This window comes from Micromonas pusilla (assembly GCF_000151265.4).
Source record: "Micromonas pusilla CCMP1545 genomic scaffold MICPUCscaffold_4, whole genome shotgun sequence".
NCBI lineage: Eukaryota > Viridiplantae > Chlorophyta > Mamiellophyceae > Mamiellales > Mamiellaceae > Micromonas > Micromonas pusilla.
Genome location: NW_003315885.1, coordinates 127,394 through 143,471, shown reverse-complemented (window position 1 = coordinate 143,471; position 16,078 = coordinate 127,394). Strand labels below are relative to the sequence as shown.

Below are 16,078 nucleotides of genomic sequence, written 5' to 3'. Positions count from 1 at the left end.
AGTACTTAAGAATCGGCGTTCACCGCGCCGACGCGGTCGTACGGGGACCAGTGTGAAGGAGAACGCGCCCGAGCGAGAGCAAGATGGCGACGAGACGCGTGAGGACGATCCGCAACGACGCCTCCGCGATCTTCGCCTTCGTCCTCAACAGCTCCGGGAGCCACCTCTGGTTGCACATGACCGCGACCGCGCCGAGACCGAGCGTGTACACGGCGAGGTCGAAGTCGCCGACGCCGCGGGAGACGACGCCGCCGCCGGCGAACCCGCCGTCGAATCCGAACATTCGCACGACGACGTTATCGCGCGCGTACAGCGTGACCCACACCGCCTGCAGCGTCTTCATCGGCCCTCCGAGCCACCCGAGGAGGCTCTCTTTGAACGAGTTCTCGTCGAACGCGAAAGGTTCGATCTCGCCGGGCCCCTTCTCGCCGCCTTCGTCGCCTTCGCCGCCGCCGTCATCGACGCGTCGTCGCCGCTTTAACCTCCACTCGTACAGCTGTCGCCGCCAATTGTCGATGGCGAGCTGCATGAGCACGATGAGCCACACGTCCTCGATCGACCACGGGTCTTTGATGTGGCGCTCGCACCCGCGCGCGAACGCTCGGATCTCCCTCCCGACCCTCTGCGCGCTCGAGTCGATCGCGCGCGACACCGGCTCCGGGAGCCGAACGATGTTCGGATCGATGCTCGAGACCATCTGCTCGACGCTCGAGACGGTCGCGGTCGCGGTCGCGGACGACGACGACGCGGTCCTCCTCGCCGCCGCGTTCGCGCGCGCCGGCGACGCGAGCGACGCGGCGAAGAGGATCGACGCCGCGAGGACGCGCGCGAACGGCGGCGTGCCGTACGGCGACGCGCGGCGACGCCGCGCGGAGGCGGAGGCGTCGTCCCCCGGGCGCTTCTCCGTCGAATGTCGCGGAGGCGGAGAACCGCGCGGCGGTCGCGCGGGGGACGGCGACGACGACGACGAAGACGAAGAAGACGCGGATGCGGCGGCGACGACGACGACGCCGCGCGCGCGGGCGCCGCGGCGACGCGCGCCGGTCGCGACGACGCGTCGCGGCGGCGCGGAGAGGCACGTCGCGACGCGTCCGTCGTTGTTACGCCGCGCGATGCCGCCTCCTCTGAAGGATAATAAATTAGGGCGAGCGCGCGAGCGCGCGTCGACGACTCCGCGCGTCGCGACGACCGACGCGAAAGTCGTCGTCGTCGTCGTCGTCGTCGTCGTCATCGCGCGCGCGGTGTTCGCTCGCGAAGCGAACGAGCGACGCGTCGCGCGAGCGGCGCGTCCCTCGCGCGGCGGAGGAGTGCGCTCCCTCGATTGTGTCGGAGGGCGATTAAAACTGCATCATTCCGGAAGTCACGACACGCGTGCGAGTGCGTCAAGAAGAATACTGTCTCGTAAGTGTACGCAGTGGTCTCGCGACGCCGCCGCCGCGCCGCGCCGTCGACTCATCGATTCCCGCCGTAGTGCGACCGATACCGCGACGGCTCCCCCTCCCTCGCCCGACCCCCTCCCTCCCCCGCCCTCTCCTCGTCCTCCTCCCACACCTTTCGAAAGCGCACCTGGCAATACTCCCCCGCGCCCTTCCGAAACACGCACGCGGGATCGAAGTCGTGCACCTCGCGCAACAACTCCACGAGTCTCTCCGCGGCGTGCTCCACCGTCGCCTCGCCCTTCACCGCGGTCGCCTCCGATGCGTTACCAGTCGCGCCGGCGTGGTTGAGATCCTGCGCGAGCCACCCGAACCCGATCCCGCCGCCCTCCGGCGAGAGATACGTAAAGTCTCGCTCCATGTCCGCCCCCGCCGAAGGGAAGTCGCGCGCGCGCGACATCGTCACCGACTCCGGATGCAGATGCAGCATGACGCTCGTCTCGACGTCGCCCGCGTGCAGCCCGTGCTTGATCTCCTCGTCGTCGTATAAACCCTCCGGGACGCCGAACGAGAACCAGTTGACGCAGACGACGAACATCCCGAACCTTTTACGGAGGTCTCTCGCGACGATGTCCATCACCTGCGGCTGAGGGTCGTTCCATACAAAGCGATGGCGGGGTGGAGTTGAAAGGCGTCAGATGGAGTTGAAAGGCGTCGAGGGCGGGGTTTGAAAGCGAGGGATGAGCGGAGAGACACGCCGGGCAAAGTCCTTAAGGAAACGGCGTTCACCACGCGAACGGGGTCGTATGGGGACCAATGTATAGAACGCACCTGACCGCCGTGCGAGTTGAAGAGGACGAGCTTCTCGATTCCCGCGCGGTGGACGCTCTCGCCGATGTCCGTCCACGCCGCGATGAGCGTAGACGCGCTCAGCGATATCGTCCCCGCGAAGTCGTCGTGCTCCACGGACTTGCCGTACGGAAACGCCGGGAGCACCGTGAGCGGAATCTCGGAAGGGAGGAGGCGCAGCGCGACGTCGAGCACGCCCGCGTTGATGGCCGCGTCCACGCAGACGGGGAGGTGCGGGCCGTGCTGCTCTATCGCGCCCACGGGGAGGAGCGCGATGACGTTCGAGGCGTCCATCTCGTCGAATTCCGCGGTCGTCATGTCCGCCCAACGCCGCTTCGGGAGAAGCGAGGAGGAGGAGGAGGAGGACGAGGACGAGGACGAGGGCGATGATCCCTCCGCCGACGCGTTTCCGCCATTCGCGGTCGCGGCCGTCGCGCGCGACGGCGCGCGGTGGCGCCGCCGCGACGCGCCTCGCTCGTCGCGCCGCCGCGACGAGGCGCGCGACGCCGCGGCCGTCGCTGGGGACGCGCACGCCGCTCGAGCGGCCATGTCGCGATGGCGCCGGTGTGCGACGTGTTGTGCGCGTCCCCGGCGGCCGCGATCCTATCCACGGCGGTCTGCCGACAGCGCGCGCGGTCGACGAGGACGAGTTCTTTCCTGTCCGAAATCTCATTCGCCTCGTCAGCAGTCATGATCGCGCGCGCGTCGTGTCGCGCCACGCCCGCCGCGGTGCCGCGGCCGCGCGCGTCGTCGCCCGACGCTCCGCGACGCCGTCGCCGTCGCCCGCGCCGCCATGCATCCTCCCCGCCCGAGGTGGTGAACCCGGAGCTGTCTTACGACGAGGAATTTTGCATCGTCGACAAAGGATGCGCGCACGTGATGCGACAGCTGCGCGGCGCGGACGACGTCGCGAAGCTCGAGACGTTGCTCGCCGAGGTCGCGTTCGACGCGAGCGAGGACGAGTGGATCGCGCTCTTGAGCGGCGGCGGCGCGGAGGACGCGGAGGAGGACGCGACGGCGACGGCGACGGCGACGGCGACGGGGACGGGGGGCGCGCGTCGTCGCTCGCCGTTGCACGGCGCGACGGGGGTGTTCGACGAGCGCGACGACCTCGTCGCGCTCGCGTGCACGACGGTGTACGACCGCGTCGGCGTCGGCGACGCGTCGATGTCGACGTCGACGTCGACGTCGACGGCGGCGGCGCGCGAAGGAGGAGGAGGAGGACGATTCGCGTGGTGCGGGAACGTCGTCGTGAGGAACGACTATCGAAAGCTCGGCGTCGCGTCGATGGTCTTGAGAGCCGCGCTCGAGGAGACGTCGTCGAAGGGCGCGCGCGAGGTTTACCTCGACGCGTCGGACATGGGCGTGAAGCTGTACCAGCGCGCGGGGTTCGTCGCGACGTCGCGCGTGCGGCGATACGCGTTGCGCGACGACCGAGACGCGGCGTCGTCGAACGCCGCCGCCGCCGCCGCCGCCGCCGCGCCGCCGGCGTCGACGCGCGACGAGGACGACGACGTCGACGACTTCGACGACGACGACTTCGAGCGCGTCGTCGCCGCGGACGCGGGGATTTTCGGCGCGCGGCGCGCGGCGCTGCTGCGCGCGTGGCGAAGCACCGCGCCGGGGTGTTTCGCGTGGGATCCGGAGGTTGGCTACGCGTGCGCGCACGCTCGAGGGTCCAAGTTGTACGTCGGGCCGTCGGGCGTTTTTGAAAACGTCCCCGTCGAAGCCGTTTCGCTTTTCTTCGAGCGAGTGATTCGACTCGCCGTCGGCGAAATGCGCGCGAGGGACGACCTCGACGGCGTCGTCGCGTACGTCCCGGAAGGGTTGGAGGAGGAGGAGGAGGGAGACGACGACGACGACGACGACTCGAACGCGGCGGCGGCGGCGCTGACGAGAGCGGGGTTCGTCTTCGAAGAGCGCACGACGCGGATGCGGCGGTGCGAGGGCGACGATCGCGCGCCGCCGGTCGCGTTGGGCGACGCGAGCAGGTGCCTGACGATAGCGAGCTTAGACTTAGGGTGACGCGTCGGTCGCGGTCGACGCCCGCCCGCCGCGATTGTTAACCTCAGCTCAGATCTACTGACGAAAAAAGCGTTTATACCCTCGACGACGTGAATGGTCTATCCACAACTCCTCGCCGCCCCCGGGCGGGGCTCGATGACGCGCGCGTCCGTCTCCGTCGCGCGCTGCACCCCGCGCGTCTTCCTCCGCGGACGACGATCGATGACGTCTCCTCGCTCCACCGCGCGCGCGCGCATCGCGCGCCGCGTCCTCGCGCACGGGAATCGCGCGCGCGGGAATCGCGTCGACGCCGTCATCGACCCCGACGACGTCGACGGCGTGCCCTACGAAGCCCCGTCGAAGCAGCCTTCAGACGACCTGAGAGGCACGGGCGTCGTTCTCCCTCCGATCACGTGGGCGAGCGACGCGTGGCGCTGGGGCAGCGCGATCGGGGACGCGCACGACGCCGCGGCGGTGGTCCGCGCGGCGTTGAACGCGAGCGAGGACGCGCGGAAGCGATGGCTCGTGTCGATGATCTCGACCTCGCCGCTCCCGGAGCAAAACTACGTCCCGTGGGAGGAGTGCAAGCTGGTGCTCGCTCTGTCTTGGCAGCTCAGCGGGCACCGCGGCGCGCACGCGTGCGCGAACGGCGCGGGGTCGTGGCTGGACGTCATGGAGAACTTGCGAAGAGGGTACTACGAGGAGAATAATTCCGTCGGCGGCGACGTCGTGTTGGCGCGCGACATGGGCGAGCGGCTGAGCGAAGCGGGGCGCGGGCTGATCGTCGACGCGAGACGGGCCGCGAGCGAGGCGACGAACGGGGACGAGGTGTGGACGCACGACGCGGTGCGACGCGCGACGGCGGCGGCGGTGTTGCTCGAGCTGGAGTTTCTGGAGGTTGGGATTTAGGGCCGTTCTATACAAGCGAAAGTCGGGGTGGAGTTGAAAGGCGTCAGGTGGAGTTGAAAGGCGCCGAGGGCGGGTATTGAAAGCGAGGGGTGGGCGGAGAGATGCGACGGGCAAAAGTCCTTAAGGATCGGCGTCCACCTCGCCAACGCGGTCGTATGGGGACCAGTGTATAGAACGCACCTTAGACAGGACAGCGCGAGAGAATGATTGAATAATGTGAATCTCGACGCCGGCGGGGGGCGGCGGCGACGACGCGCCGCACCCTTCGTCATCCTTTCGAATCGACCGAGCGGACGCGACGTCGCGTCGAGCGCGGCTTCGGTCGTGTACTGTGCTATTCGTTCGTTCACGTCGTGCGCAGGAATCGTCCATCGTCGTTCGGGAGTCGCGCGCCTCCGCGGGTTGTTCGAACTGCCAGCTGTCGACCTGTCGTCAGCAACTCCACTCGTCACGCGAGAACTCCGGAAGCGCCCGCCGCGAAGAGGCGCGGGCGTTCACTCCCGCCCTCGCCGCGCCCTTCGCCCCGCGTCTCGCTTCTTCGCGTTCGCGCGCGACCGCGAGATGGCACCCCGGCGGGACCGCGCCTCCCGCGCGGCGTCGCCGAGGACGTCGTCGTCGTCGCCGCCGGCGGCGGCGACGACGACGCGGACGCCGCGGACGCGCCGCGTCGCGCCCGGCGTCGTCCTCTTCGCGATCTTCTTCCTCGTCGCCTCCGCCGCGCTCCCGACCGCGGAGGCTGGGTTCAAGGTGGAGAAGGCGACGTTCCGCGTGAACGCGCCGTCCAACATCCAGGGGACGTACGAGATGGCGATCGCCAACTTCGGCGTGCCGCTGTACGGCGCCGTCCTCAACGGCGCGCTCGCGTACCCGCCCGTCGATCACGAGGCGTGCGATCCCTACCCAGCAGACTGGCGCGCGCCGAAGCACCCGGGCCTCGGCGCGTCCGTCGTCGTCGTCGACCGCGGCGACTGCGCCTTCACGCGCAAAGCGTTCCACGCGCAGCAGGCGGGCGCGGACGCGGTGATGATCCACGACAACGTCGCGGAGACGCTCGTCACCATGGACGCCGCCTCGGACGCTCAGGCGCGTTCATATTTTTACACTGGTCCCCATACGACGACGTTCGCGTGGTGCACGCCGATCCTTAAGGACTTTATCCCCCGGCGCATCTCTCCGCCCAGGGTCCCTCGCTTTCAATCCCGACACAACTCCACCTCGACGCATTTCAACTCCGCTTCTGACGCCGATGAACTCCACCCCGACGTCGCTTTGAACGATGGAACGGCCCGCAGTACGCGTCAAACATCACCGTCCCGGTGGCGCTCATCACGAAACAGGTGGGCAACGTCCTCGAGGGCGTCCTCTCGCAGGGACACAACGTCCTCGTGACGCTGAACTGGACGGACGTGATGCCGCACCCGGACGAGCGCGTGGAGTGGGAGCTGTGGACGAACAGCGGGGACGAGTGCGGGCCGTCGTGCGACGCGCAAAAGACGTTCATCCGAGACATGGCGCTCACCGCGCAGACGTTGGAGCGAGGCGCGTTCACGCAGTTCACGCCGCATTACATCACGTGGCTGTGCCCGCCGGAGTTCATCGACGATCCCGCGTGTGTCGCGCAGTGCATCAACCGCGGGCGGTACTGCTGCCCGGACCCGGACGACGACTTCCGCGCCGGGTTCAGCGGCGTGGACGTCGTGATGGAGAATCTGCGATCGCTGTGCGCGTTTCAGATTTTGAATCAGACGGAGACGCCGTGGAAGTGGTGGGACTACGCGACGGCGTACGGCGAGAAGTGCACGATGGCGAACGGGCGGTTCGGCCAGGAGAGCTGCGCGATCGAAGTCCTGAGCGACCCGAAGGTTGGCGTCGACGTCGACGCGTGGCGGAGGTGCGTTCAGTACAAAAGTTTTTCACCCATCGCTCGGTTTCAACACTTGATCGCGTCCCCTTTCAACTGACCGGTGAACATTTTTTGTATGGAACGAACCTCACAGGTGCGTCGGCGACCCGAACGCGGACGCGATAAACCCGCTGCTCGAGGTGCGTTCTATACACTGGTCCCCGTACGACCCCGTCGGCGTGGTGAACGCCGATCCTTAAGGGCTTTGCCCGTCGCATCTCTCCGCCCACCCCCCGCTTTCAATCCCCGCCCTCGGCGCCTTTCAACTTCAACTGACGCCTTTCAACTCTACCCCAGGCGGAGCAGCGCGCGCAGGTGGACACCAGCGCGGACCGTGAACGCGGCGACATCGTGCTGCTTCCCACAGTGGTGATCAACGAGCGGCAGTTTCGCGGGAAGCTCGAACGGAGCGCGGTGCTGGACGCCATCTGCGCCGGGTTCGAGCGCGGCGCGGAGCCGGATCTGTGCGCCGCGGGCGCGGACCAGAACGACGCGTGCGCGGCGGGATCCGTCGGCGCGGTGCACTGCGCGTCCGACGCCGACGGCCTCAGCCTCACCGGCTGCGAGGAGATCTCGCGGTACCCGTTCTATCAGTGCGCGTGCCCGCTCGGGCGGCGGAAAGTCACGCGTCCGGATGGCAACTTCACGTGCGAGGAGGTGAACGAGTGTCAACGCGCGACGGTGGAGATGCCGTCGTGCTCGTGCGAGCGGTGCGTGTGCCGCGACCTTCCGCTGGGGGAGTTCACCTGCCACGAGGAGCCGCCGAGCGCGTGCGCGGACGCGGGCGGAAGGAGCGGCGTCGACGAAACCCCCGGCGGGTGCTGGGTCTCCGCGGATGGCAAACACAACGCGTGTCGCGATAACATCGAGGCGAAGAAAGCGACGGGGTTGAAAGGCGGCGACCCGGCGACGATCCCGGCGACGACGTGCGCGTGCCCGAAGGGGTTCTCCGGCGACGGCGTGCGGTCGTGCGTCGACGTGGACGAGGTGCGTTCTATACACTGGTCCCCATACGACCGCGTCGGCGTGGTGAACGCCGATCCTTAAGGACTTTTCCCGGCGCTTCTCTCCGCTCACGCCTCGCTTTCAATACCCGCCCTCGGCGCCTTTCAACTCCAACTGACGCCTATGAACTCCACCCCGACATCGCTTTGTATGGAACGACCCTGAGTGCGTGACGTCGTGCAAGGGCGAGCACATGACGTGTCAAAATTTGGTGGGGTCGCACGAGTGCGCGTGCGCGGCTGGGTACGTCGCGCGGTTCGACGCCGCCTCCCCGGACGGGATCGCGTGTTTCCTCGGCGGAGGATCAGGCGGCGGATCCGGCGGGCGCGTCGTCTTCGTCGCGTTCCTCGTCGTCGTCGCGTGCGCGACGTGCGCCGCCGGAGGGTTTTGGCTCTACCGAAGGAAAGTGCGGTCGTACATGGACGCGGAGATCCGGGCGATCATGTCGCAGTACATGCCGCTGGAGGACGAGGGCGAGGACGGGGAGCAGACCGGCGGCGTCGCGCAAGGGAATCCGTTCGTGGGAGGAGGTGCGGCGGCGGGGAGGCACGACAGGACGGGGTACGTCATCGGAGGGGACGCCCCGGACGACGACGAGATTCCGACGGACAAGGAGATGACGACGCTCGGGGGAGGCGGCGGGTTCAACGCGTGAACGCTCGCCGCGGGATGGACGCTCCACGATGACGATGGATGTATTATCACGCGCGCGAACGCGAACGCGACGGCGACGACGACGACGACGTCGACGACGGCGAAACGAGACTATCATAAAGTGCGCGGCGCCGACGACGCGCGCGATGAACGAAAGAACGCCGACGAACCGCCCCGTCTCCTACGCCGCCGCGCTCTTAAACCCCTGCTCCTTCGCCTCCCTCTGCTTCTTCTGAACCTCTCGCACCGCCGGTAACGCCCCCGCGGGCGCGCCCTCCTTCTCGATGTTAAACGCGCACCGATACGCCCCGACGATCGCGCCGTCGCCCGCCGCCGCGCGCGCCGCCTCCGTCGCCGCCGCGACAGCCTCGTCGCTCGCGCCGCCGAGCTCCGTCCGCACGACGAATCGATACGCCGACGCCGCGTCGACGCACTCGTGCAGCGACGCGCCCAGGAACGTCTCCCCGCACGATTCGCGCGCGGCGTCCACGCCGCTCCACGCCTCCCACGCCTCCTTCTCTTTGTCTCCTCCGCGCGGCGTCGCGACGAGCACGGTCGCGTCGGTCTCCGCGTATTTCACCGCGCCGTGCGGCGCTGAGGGTGAGTTGAAAGGCGTCAGACTTGGGAGTTGAAAGGCGTCGAGGGTGGGGATTGAAACCGAGGGGTGGGCGGAGAGTGACGCCGGGCAAAGTCCTTAAGGATCGGCGTTCACAACGCGAACGCGGTCGTATGGGGACCAGTGTGATACTAGAACGCACCCGACGCGATGGCTGACGTCGGTCCCGGCGTCGCGGCGATCTCCGCGCACGGCAGCGGATGGTGCGTCCGCTCCACGTGCCCGATGTCCACACACTCGCGCAAGTCCTCGAACGCGTCCCAGAGCGTCTCCGGCGCGCACGAGAAGAGCGTCATGTTGAAGTACCCGTGCGGCTCGCAGTCGATCGCGCGCGCCTGGTCGTGCGCCTCGTGGAAGTGCGCGGAGGCGTACGACGGATGCGACCGCGCCACCTCCGCGACGTGCAGCGCGCCCTCTAAGAACGTCGTGAATATCGGCTTCGGGGCGACGAGCTCGTCGTACAGGTGGAAGAGCACGGTGCCGTCGTACATGCCGTCCGCGTTCGACGCGGAGGCGGAAGGTGACGCGGAGGACGCGCGACGGATAAGACGAGGACGCCGATGAGGACGCGCGTCGTCGCGGTGGCCGACGCTTCGACGGAGGGACGCGTCGACGCGCGCGCGCGTCGCGGGGGCGAGCGCGAGGCGCGCGAGCGCGGTCGACATCGTCGTCGCTGCGGCGGGTGGGACGGCTCCGGGTGGACGCGCGCGCGACGGGCGGGCGGGCGGCGCGCTCGAGAGGAGTCGCGGGATTGAGAATGCCGGTGTCGATGACTTTTATTTTATTCGAGCGAACGAACAGAACGTTGAGAGACGGCATCGCGCGCGGCGCGGCGCGCGGCGGCGAGCGATCATGTCGCGGCGCGAGGGCGCGCCCGCGGCGCGACGACCGCAACGGCGCGAGAACGACGGCAACGGATGGGGCGAGGTCCGACGCGCGGACGTCCTCGACGTGAACCTCGCGGACTACGTCTCGCCGCGCGCGCTCGCGGGCGGACGACGCGTCGGCGTCGTGCGGCGAGACGACGACGAGTCCCCCGGAAGCGCGCGGTCGAGCGTGACGTATCACACGGACGACGACGGCGACAGCAGCGCGGTGGACTTCGAGTCCGGCGCGGAGGACCTGGAGGACTCGGACGAGGAGGAGACGAGCGCGAGCGCCGCGGCGGCGAGCCGCGGCGGGCGCGGCGGGGCGGACGAGCTCGCGAGGGGATTTAACACGATGGGACTCGGAGGCGGCGGAGGAGGGGGCGGGGGCGGCGGGGGGGGAGTAGGCGAAGGCGGCGGCGGCGCGGAGATCACCGAGGCGGAGGTGCGCGAGGCGTTCGCCGCGTTCGACGAGGACGGCGACGGCCTGCTCGACGCGAGGGACGTGAAGTCGTTCTTCGAAGCGCTCGGACAGACGGTGTCGACGCGCGAGGCGAGCGAGATGTTACGGACGGTGGACGGCGACGGCGACGGGAGGGTGAACTTCGAGGAGTTCTTCGATCTCGCGACGAGGAGCGCGCAGTTTTTCGAGTGACGCGACGCGGCGCGGCGATGGCGTAGCGAAGGCGACGCGCCGGTTCTCTTCTCTCGAACTCGAATCATCAGAATCGAACGTCAAACGGAACGACGGTCGCCCGACCCCTCTTCCCGCGCGCCCCTCCCCGTCCCGCCCGAACCCTCGACGCGACCGCCGCGTCTCGCGTCCCTCCCTTCCTCGCTCCTGAATTCCAATCGCCGCGGACGACGGCGACGTTTCGTATCGCCACGCGTCGCTTCGCGTCGTCGCTCGTCTCAGGGCCGTTCTATACAAGCGAACGTCGGGGAGGAGTTGAAAGGCGTCAGTTGGCGTTAAAAGGCGTCGAGGGCGGGTGTTGAAAGCGGGGGGTGGGCGGAGAGATGCGACGGGCAAAGTCCTTAAGGATCGGCGTCCACCACGCCGACGGGGTCGTATGGGGACCAGTGTGCAGAACGCACCTCATCGAAAGTGCGCGGCGATTGAAAACGACACCGCGGCGACGGAGACGATCACGAGCGCGCCCGTCAACGCCGCGGGTCCCCACGTGTCGTCGTACCTCGCGCTCGGCTCCCTCCGCGCGATCCTCCGCGACCGCCACAGGTACGTCAGCAGCGCGTACGCCATGAAGGAGATGGCGACGGGGGCGAGGATCGCGCCGCAGACCGCGCTGGCGAGCTGAGGGTCGTTCCATACGAGCGATGATATCGGGGTGGAGTTCAAAGGCGTCAGAAGCGGAGTTGAAAGGCGTCGAGGTGTGTCGGGATTGAAAACGAGGGACCCTGGTCGGAGAGATGCGACGGGCAAAGTCCTTAAGGATCGGCGTTCACCACGCCGACGCGGTCGTATGGGGACCAGTGTGAGATGGAACGCGCCTGATCCGCGCTCCGACGCGGCGGCGGCGGCGGCGCGGCGCTCGCGCTCGAATCCCCGCTCGCTTCGCTCGCCGCCGACGGCATCGACGCTCCGGGGAGTCCACCGTCGACGCCGCCGTCCAGCGCGAGGAGCGCGAGAGACGCCAACAGGAGGAGGACGGACATGGAGAGCCACTGAAGCAACGTCCGCTCGTTGGCGAAAAAAGTCTTCGGCTCGACTTTGATCGGAACGTGACGACGACGGCCCGCGGCGAGGCCGTCGGAGCCGCTCCCGTTGCGCGGTGGCGGCGGATCCGACGGCCGCGGTCGGAGAAACGACGGTCTGAAGTGCTCAACGGCGGCGGCGGCGGCGACGACTCGCTCCGGCGCGGCCCCGGGCGCGGCGGCGGACGGGTCGGACGGAATCGCGTCCGACGACTGCGCCGCCGCGGATGGAAGAAGACGCTCGCCGCCGCCGACGCCGACGACGCCGACGCGCTGTTCGCCGTCGGCGACGACGTGCACGACGACGTGGTCGTCTTCGCCGCCCGACCCTCCGTCGGACGGCTCGACCGCGCGCGTCGCCGTCGCCGTCGTCGTCGCCGCCGTCGCCGACTTCGTTCGCGTGAGCAACGCGCGCTCGAGCGTGTCTCTCGCGCGCGCCCGCTCCTCGTGCGCGCGCGCGACGTCGTCGTCGAACCAGTGCGGAATTCGCCACAGAAACGCCCCTCCGCCGGGGGTTTCATCGTTCACCCCCCCGCGCGTCGCGACGGTTCCGTGGAGAAATTTCGAAAATTTGTACACCTCCGTCGACGCCGGCGCGGCGCGCAGCGCCTCGTCGATCCACTCGCACTTTTCCCCCTCGTGCAGCTTCACCTCGAGCACCGCGTGCGGGAACTCGACCGCGGCCGCTGCTTTAGGGTTAGAGATGTTAGGGTTTAGGGTCGTCGTCCGCGTAGGTCTTCTTCTTCGCGCGTCCGTGAACGCGAGCTCCGTGTCCAGCGACACGCGAATCGCGTTCGAGCTCGCCGTCTGAGAATCGTTCCATACAAAAAATGTTCACCGGTCATCAGTTGAAAGATGATAGACTCGATCGATCAAATGTTGAAACCGAGAGATGGGTGAAATACAGTACGTTTGTATCGAACGCACCTGAAACGCGGCGCGGCGGTAGTCCACGCGCAGGCTCGGCGTCAGGCGCCGCGCTTCGATCTCGTCGCGCGAGATCTCCGTCGCGAGCGCGCGCGCGCTCGCGTCGCTCGCGAACCTCGCGCTCGGGTCGATCACGCCGGAGATAAAGCCCGCGAGCTCGCGTCGCGCGAGCTTGAACCGTTCTTTGACGCTGTCGTCGACGCTCCACGACTCGTGGTGCGATTTTCGCTCGAGAAACACGTCGTCGTCGTCGTCGTCGTCGTCGTCGTCGTCGTCGTCGCGCGCGGCCGCGGCGTCGCCGTAGACGCCGGAGACGTCCGCGTCGTCGCCGTACCACCGCGCGCGCACGAGCGTCGCGCCTTGCTCGCGCGCGAGGCGGATCTTGTACACGTCCAGCGTCTCGGAGTCAAAGTACGCCGAGGTTATTTTCCCGCCGTCGCGCGGCGGGAAAATTTCATCCCCGTCCCCGTCCCCGTCCCCGTCCCCGCCCTCATCCCCGCGCGTCGTTCCGTTCTTCTTTCCCTTCTTCTTCCCCTTCTTCTTCCCCTTCTTGCCGTCGTACACGAGCAGCGGCAGGTGACGCGCGACGGCGAGCTTCACGCGCAGCACGTCGCGGACGTCGACCCAATATTTTACCGTCTTCCGCGTGAAACTGCACGGCGTCGGGGTGGAGTTGAAAGGCGTCAGATGGAGTTGAAAGGCTTCGAGGGCGACGATTGAAAGCGAGAGGTGGGCACAGAGACACGCCGGGCAAAGTCCTTAAGGAATCGCGTTCACCACGCGAACACGGTCGTATGGGGACCAGTGCAAGGAGAACGCGCCTGCTCGGCGGCTCCCACTCGACGCCGTTTTCGTTTTCGTTTTCGTCATCGCCGCGCTCTCCTCCCTCTCCCCGCGCGGCGTCCTCCGCCCTCGCGGCGACGTGCGCGGCGCTGATCGCGACGACGACGCGCTCGAACAGGACGTTCAGCGATCGAAGCGCGCCGAGGAGCTCGACCGCGGCCGCGAGCGCGACCGCGGGGTCGGACGAAGGGGAGGACGGGACGGAGGAAGAGGAGGAGGAGTGAGACGACGCCGACGCGTCGTCCGATAAGGTGTCCTCGGACTCGACGCGCGCGAGGACGCCCGTGGGGCTGTTCGCGCGCGACGGCGAAGGCGACGGCGACGCTCGCGTCTTCGCGGCGACGAGATGGCGCGCCCACGCGTCGACGGACGCGGCGACGGTGGCGATATCGCGCGCGAGCGCGTCGCTCGCGTCGACCGCGCGGCGCGACAGCGCGTCCGCGGCCGCGCGCGTCTCCGCGCCGCTCGCGCGCGCGCCTCCGCGCGTCGCGAGCGCGTTCGCCTCGCGCGCGATATCGCGCGTCTCGTCGCGGACGCGACGCTCCGCGCGCGCGACGTCCTCGCGCAGGCGCGCCACGCCGGCGTCGGACGCGTCCACGCGACGCGCGGGCGGCGGCGGCGGCGGCGGCGGCGCGCGCGACGACATCGCCCGGTGCGAGCGCGCGGGCGCGGTCCGCGCGTTCGCGAGTGCGCGCGTCTCCTCGGACCGCGCGTGCGGCGACGGACGCGCGCGAGCGACGCGAGGTCGAGCCTCGTCCGAGGGTCGGCTCGTCGGTTCCGATGCCGCGCGAACTGAAGCGAGGGAAGGAAGAACGCGTCCGTGCGACGTGTGATACTTTTGGCACTACCAAACAGACGCCGTCAGCCGTCTCGTCTCGTCACCACTCCCCTAATCGTGCTATCAACGCGAGAAGCTCCTTCGCCCTCGGCGCGAGCTCGCCGCTCCCGCGCGCGATGGCGTCCACGCCGTCGCGCATCGCGCGCATCGCGCGCAGCGCCGCGCCCGCGCGCGCGGCTCTCTCCTCCCCGACCAAGTCCACGCCGATGCCGCCGCGCGCGTTTCCGCCGCTCTTCCCGCCGAACGCCGCCGCCGTCGCCGCGTCCTTCAACAGCGGTTCGTACGCCAACACGATCTCGCGCGCGAACCGCATCGACGCGTCCGCGTGCCGCGCGTGCGGCGACGACAACAGCGGCGGGAGAAGCGGCGAGAGCGCGGCAGCGAGCTCGAGCGTGAGCGTCTCGCCGCCGCCGCCGCCGGGGGATCGCGACGGCGACGCGCCCCCCGCCCCCGCGCCCGCGCCCGCGCCGGCTCTCCCGGCGTCCAACACCGCGACGAGAACGTCCGCGACGACGGAGTCGTCGCCGCTCTTCGAGAGCGCGTCCGCGGCGGCGCGCGCGTCGCCCTTCGACCAGAACCGCGACGCGACGCGCAGGGACGTGAGGCGCGTCGCGAGCACGCCGGCGACGACGTTGGCGTCGGCGCCGACGAGTTTCGCGAGGACGACTGAGGGTCGTTCCGTACGAGCGAACGTCGGGGTGGAGTTCAAATGCGTCAGAAGCGGAGTTGAAAGGCATCGAGGTGTGTCGGGATTAAACGCGAGGGGTGGGCGGAGAGAGACGACGGCAAAAGTCCTTAATAATCGGCGTTCACCACGCCGACGCGGTCGTATGGGAACCAGTGTGATGAGAACGCGCCTGACTCGTCCGGCGGCGTCGACGCGGTACCCGCGCCCGCGGACGTCGGCGTCGGGACGAAGGATGCGAAGTCGAGGCCCATCGGGCCGCCGCCGGCGGCGTTCGGGCGGCTCGAGGGCGGCGTCCGCGCGGGAGGAGGAGGAGGAGGAGGAGGAGGAGGAGAAAGCGGCGGCGGCGTCGGGGAAAACGGCGGCGGCGGCGGCTGCTTCGCCGTCGTCGTCGTCTTCGACGCCGCGCCCACGCCGCCGTTGTTCTCGCGCTCGCGCTCCGCTCGCGCCCTCGCCATCGCGCTCGCGAGCGTCTCCGCGCCGTCGTCGGACGCCTCGCGGACGATGAACTCCGTCTCCGCCTCCAGCGCCGCCGATCGAAGGATGTTTAAATCAAACGCGCCCGCGCCCGCGCCCGCGCCCGCGGCGCCCGCGTCCCCGAACCGACCGCGCCTCGACGCGCGGACGCCGTCGGACCGCCGCGCCGCGGGAGCGTGAGGCTCCGCGGACGGGACGGGAGGGTCGGGGTGGTGGCGGTGGTCGCGCTCCGCGGGCGAAGGCTCGGACACGACGACGAAGTCGTCGTCGTCGTCGTCGTCGTCGTCGTTGCCGCCGCCGAGCGGTTTCAAAGTCCTCGTCGGCGACGCGACCGACGCCGGGATCGGCGTCGCGCGCGTCGTCGCCGCCGCCACCACTCGAGGCGCGAACGGCGGCGGCGGCGGCGGCGACGG

General features: G+C 69.1%; 8 protein-coding genes across 8 annotated transcripts; 4 read left to right on the top strand and 4 right to left on the bottom strand.

The window, feature by feature from the left end:
* Window positions 1-19: 19 nt before the first annotated feature.
* Window positions 20-1,231, bottom strand: MICPUCDRAFT_56949 (uncharacterized protein; the record flags this gene model as incomplete). The annotated part of the gene is made up of 1 exon (XM_003057554.1): window positions 20-1,231. The coding sequence occupies one exon, from the start codon at window positions 1,229-1,231 to the stop codon at window positions 20-22; it is 1,212 nt and encodes a 403-aa protein (XP_003057600.1).
* Window positions 1,232-1,452: 221 nt separating this feature from the next.
* On the bottom strand, window positions 1,453-2,543 carry MICPUCDRAFT_56948 (uncharacterized protein; the record flags this gene model as incomplete). Its single annotated transcript, XM_003057553.1, has 2 exons — window positions 1,453-2,022; window positions 2,208-2,543. 2 exons carry the CDS (start codon window positions 2,541-2,543, stop codon window positions 1,453-1,455), a joined length of 906 nt encoding a protein of 301 aa, XP_003057599.1.
* A 237-nt stretch (window positions 2,544-2,780) lies between these two features.
* Window positions 2,781-4,318, top strand: MICPUCDRAFT_56947 (uncharacterized protein; the record flags this gene model as incomplete). Its single annotated transcript, XM_003057929.1, has 1 exon — window positions 2,781-4,318. One exon carries the CDS (start codon window positions 2,781-2,783, stop codon window positions 4,248-4,250), a length of 1,470 nt encoding a protein of 489 aa, XP_003057975.1. The 3' UTR covers window positions 4,251-4,318.
* Window positions 4,319-4,385: 67 nt separating this feature from the next.
* Window positions 4,386-5,138, top strand: MICPUCDRAFT_39141 (uncharacterized protein; the record flags this gene model as incomplete). The annotated part of the gene is made up of 1 exon (XM_003057928.1): window positions 4,386-5,138. The coding sequence occupies one exon, from the start codon at window positions 4,386-4,388 to the stop codon at window positions 5,136-5,138; it is 753 nt and encodes a 250-aa protein (XP_003057974.1).
* Window positions 5,139-5,657: 519 nt separating this feature from the next.
* On the top strand, window positions 5,658-8,871 carry MICPUCDRAFT_56945 (uncharacterized protein). The gene is made up of 5 exons (XM_003057927.1): window positions 5,658-6,320; window positions 6,431-7,029; window positions 7,136-7,181; window positions 7,339-8,028; window positions 8,213-8,871. Exons 1-5 carry the CDS (start codon window positions 5,700-5,702, stop codon window positions 8,699-8,701), a joined length of 2,445 nt encoding a protein of 814 aa, XP_003057973.1. The 5' UTR covers window positions 5,658-5,699; the 3' UTR covers window positions 8,702-8,871.
* A 10-nt stretch (window positions 8,872-8,881) lies between these two features.
* On the bottom strand, window positions 8,882-9,981 carry MICPUCDRAFT_39139 (uncharacterized protein; the record flags this gene model as incomplete). The annotated part of the gene is made up of 2 exons (XM_003057552.1): window positions 8,882-9,294; window positions 9,459-9,981. The coding sequence occupies 2 exons, from the start codon at window positions 9,979-9,981 to the stop codon at window positions 8,882-8,884; spliced, it is 936 nt and encodes a 311-aa protein (XP_003057598.1).
* Window positions 9,982-10,600: 619 nt separating this feature from the next.
* Window positions 10,601-10,813, top strand: MICPUCDRAFT_12066 (uncharacterized protein; the record flags this gene model as incomplete). The annotated part of the gene is made up of 1 exon (XM_003057926.1): window positions 10,601-10,813. A coding segment is annotated over one exon (213 nt), but the record flags the coding sequence as incomplete, so codon positions are not given.
* A 465-nt stretch (window positions 10,814-11,278) lies between these two features.
* Window positions 11,279-14,311, bottom strand: MICPUCDRAFT_56942 (uncharacterized protein; the record flags this gene model as incomplete). Its single annotated transcript, XM_003057551.1, has 4 exons — window positions 11,279-11,494; window positions 11,647-12,702; window positions 12,823-13,474; window positions 13,611-14,311. The coding sequence occupies 4 exons, from the start codon at window positions 14,309-14,311 to the stop codon at window positions 11,279-11,281; spliced, it is 2,625 nt and encodes an 874-aa protein (XP_003057597.1).
* Between the last annotated feature and the right edge of the window lie 1,767 nt (window positions 14,312-16,078).

Coding starts and splice junctions, on each gene's coding strand:
- MICPUCDRAFT_56945 (XM_003057927.1), top strand. CDS start 5,700: ATGGCACCCCGGCGGGACCGCGCCTCCCGCGCGGCGTCGCCGAGGACG. Junction 6,321..6,430: donor GGCGCATCTCTCCGCCCAGG/GTCCCTCGCTTT, acceptor AACGGCCCGCAG/TACGCGTCAAACATCACCGT. Junction 8,029..8,212: donor CGTGCGTCGACGTGGACGAG/GTGCGTTCTATA, acceptor AACGACCCTGAG/TGCGTGACGTCGTGCAAGGG.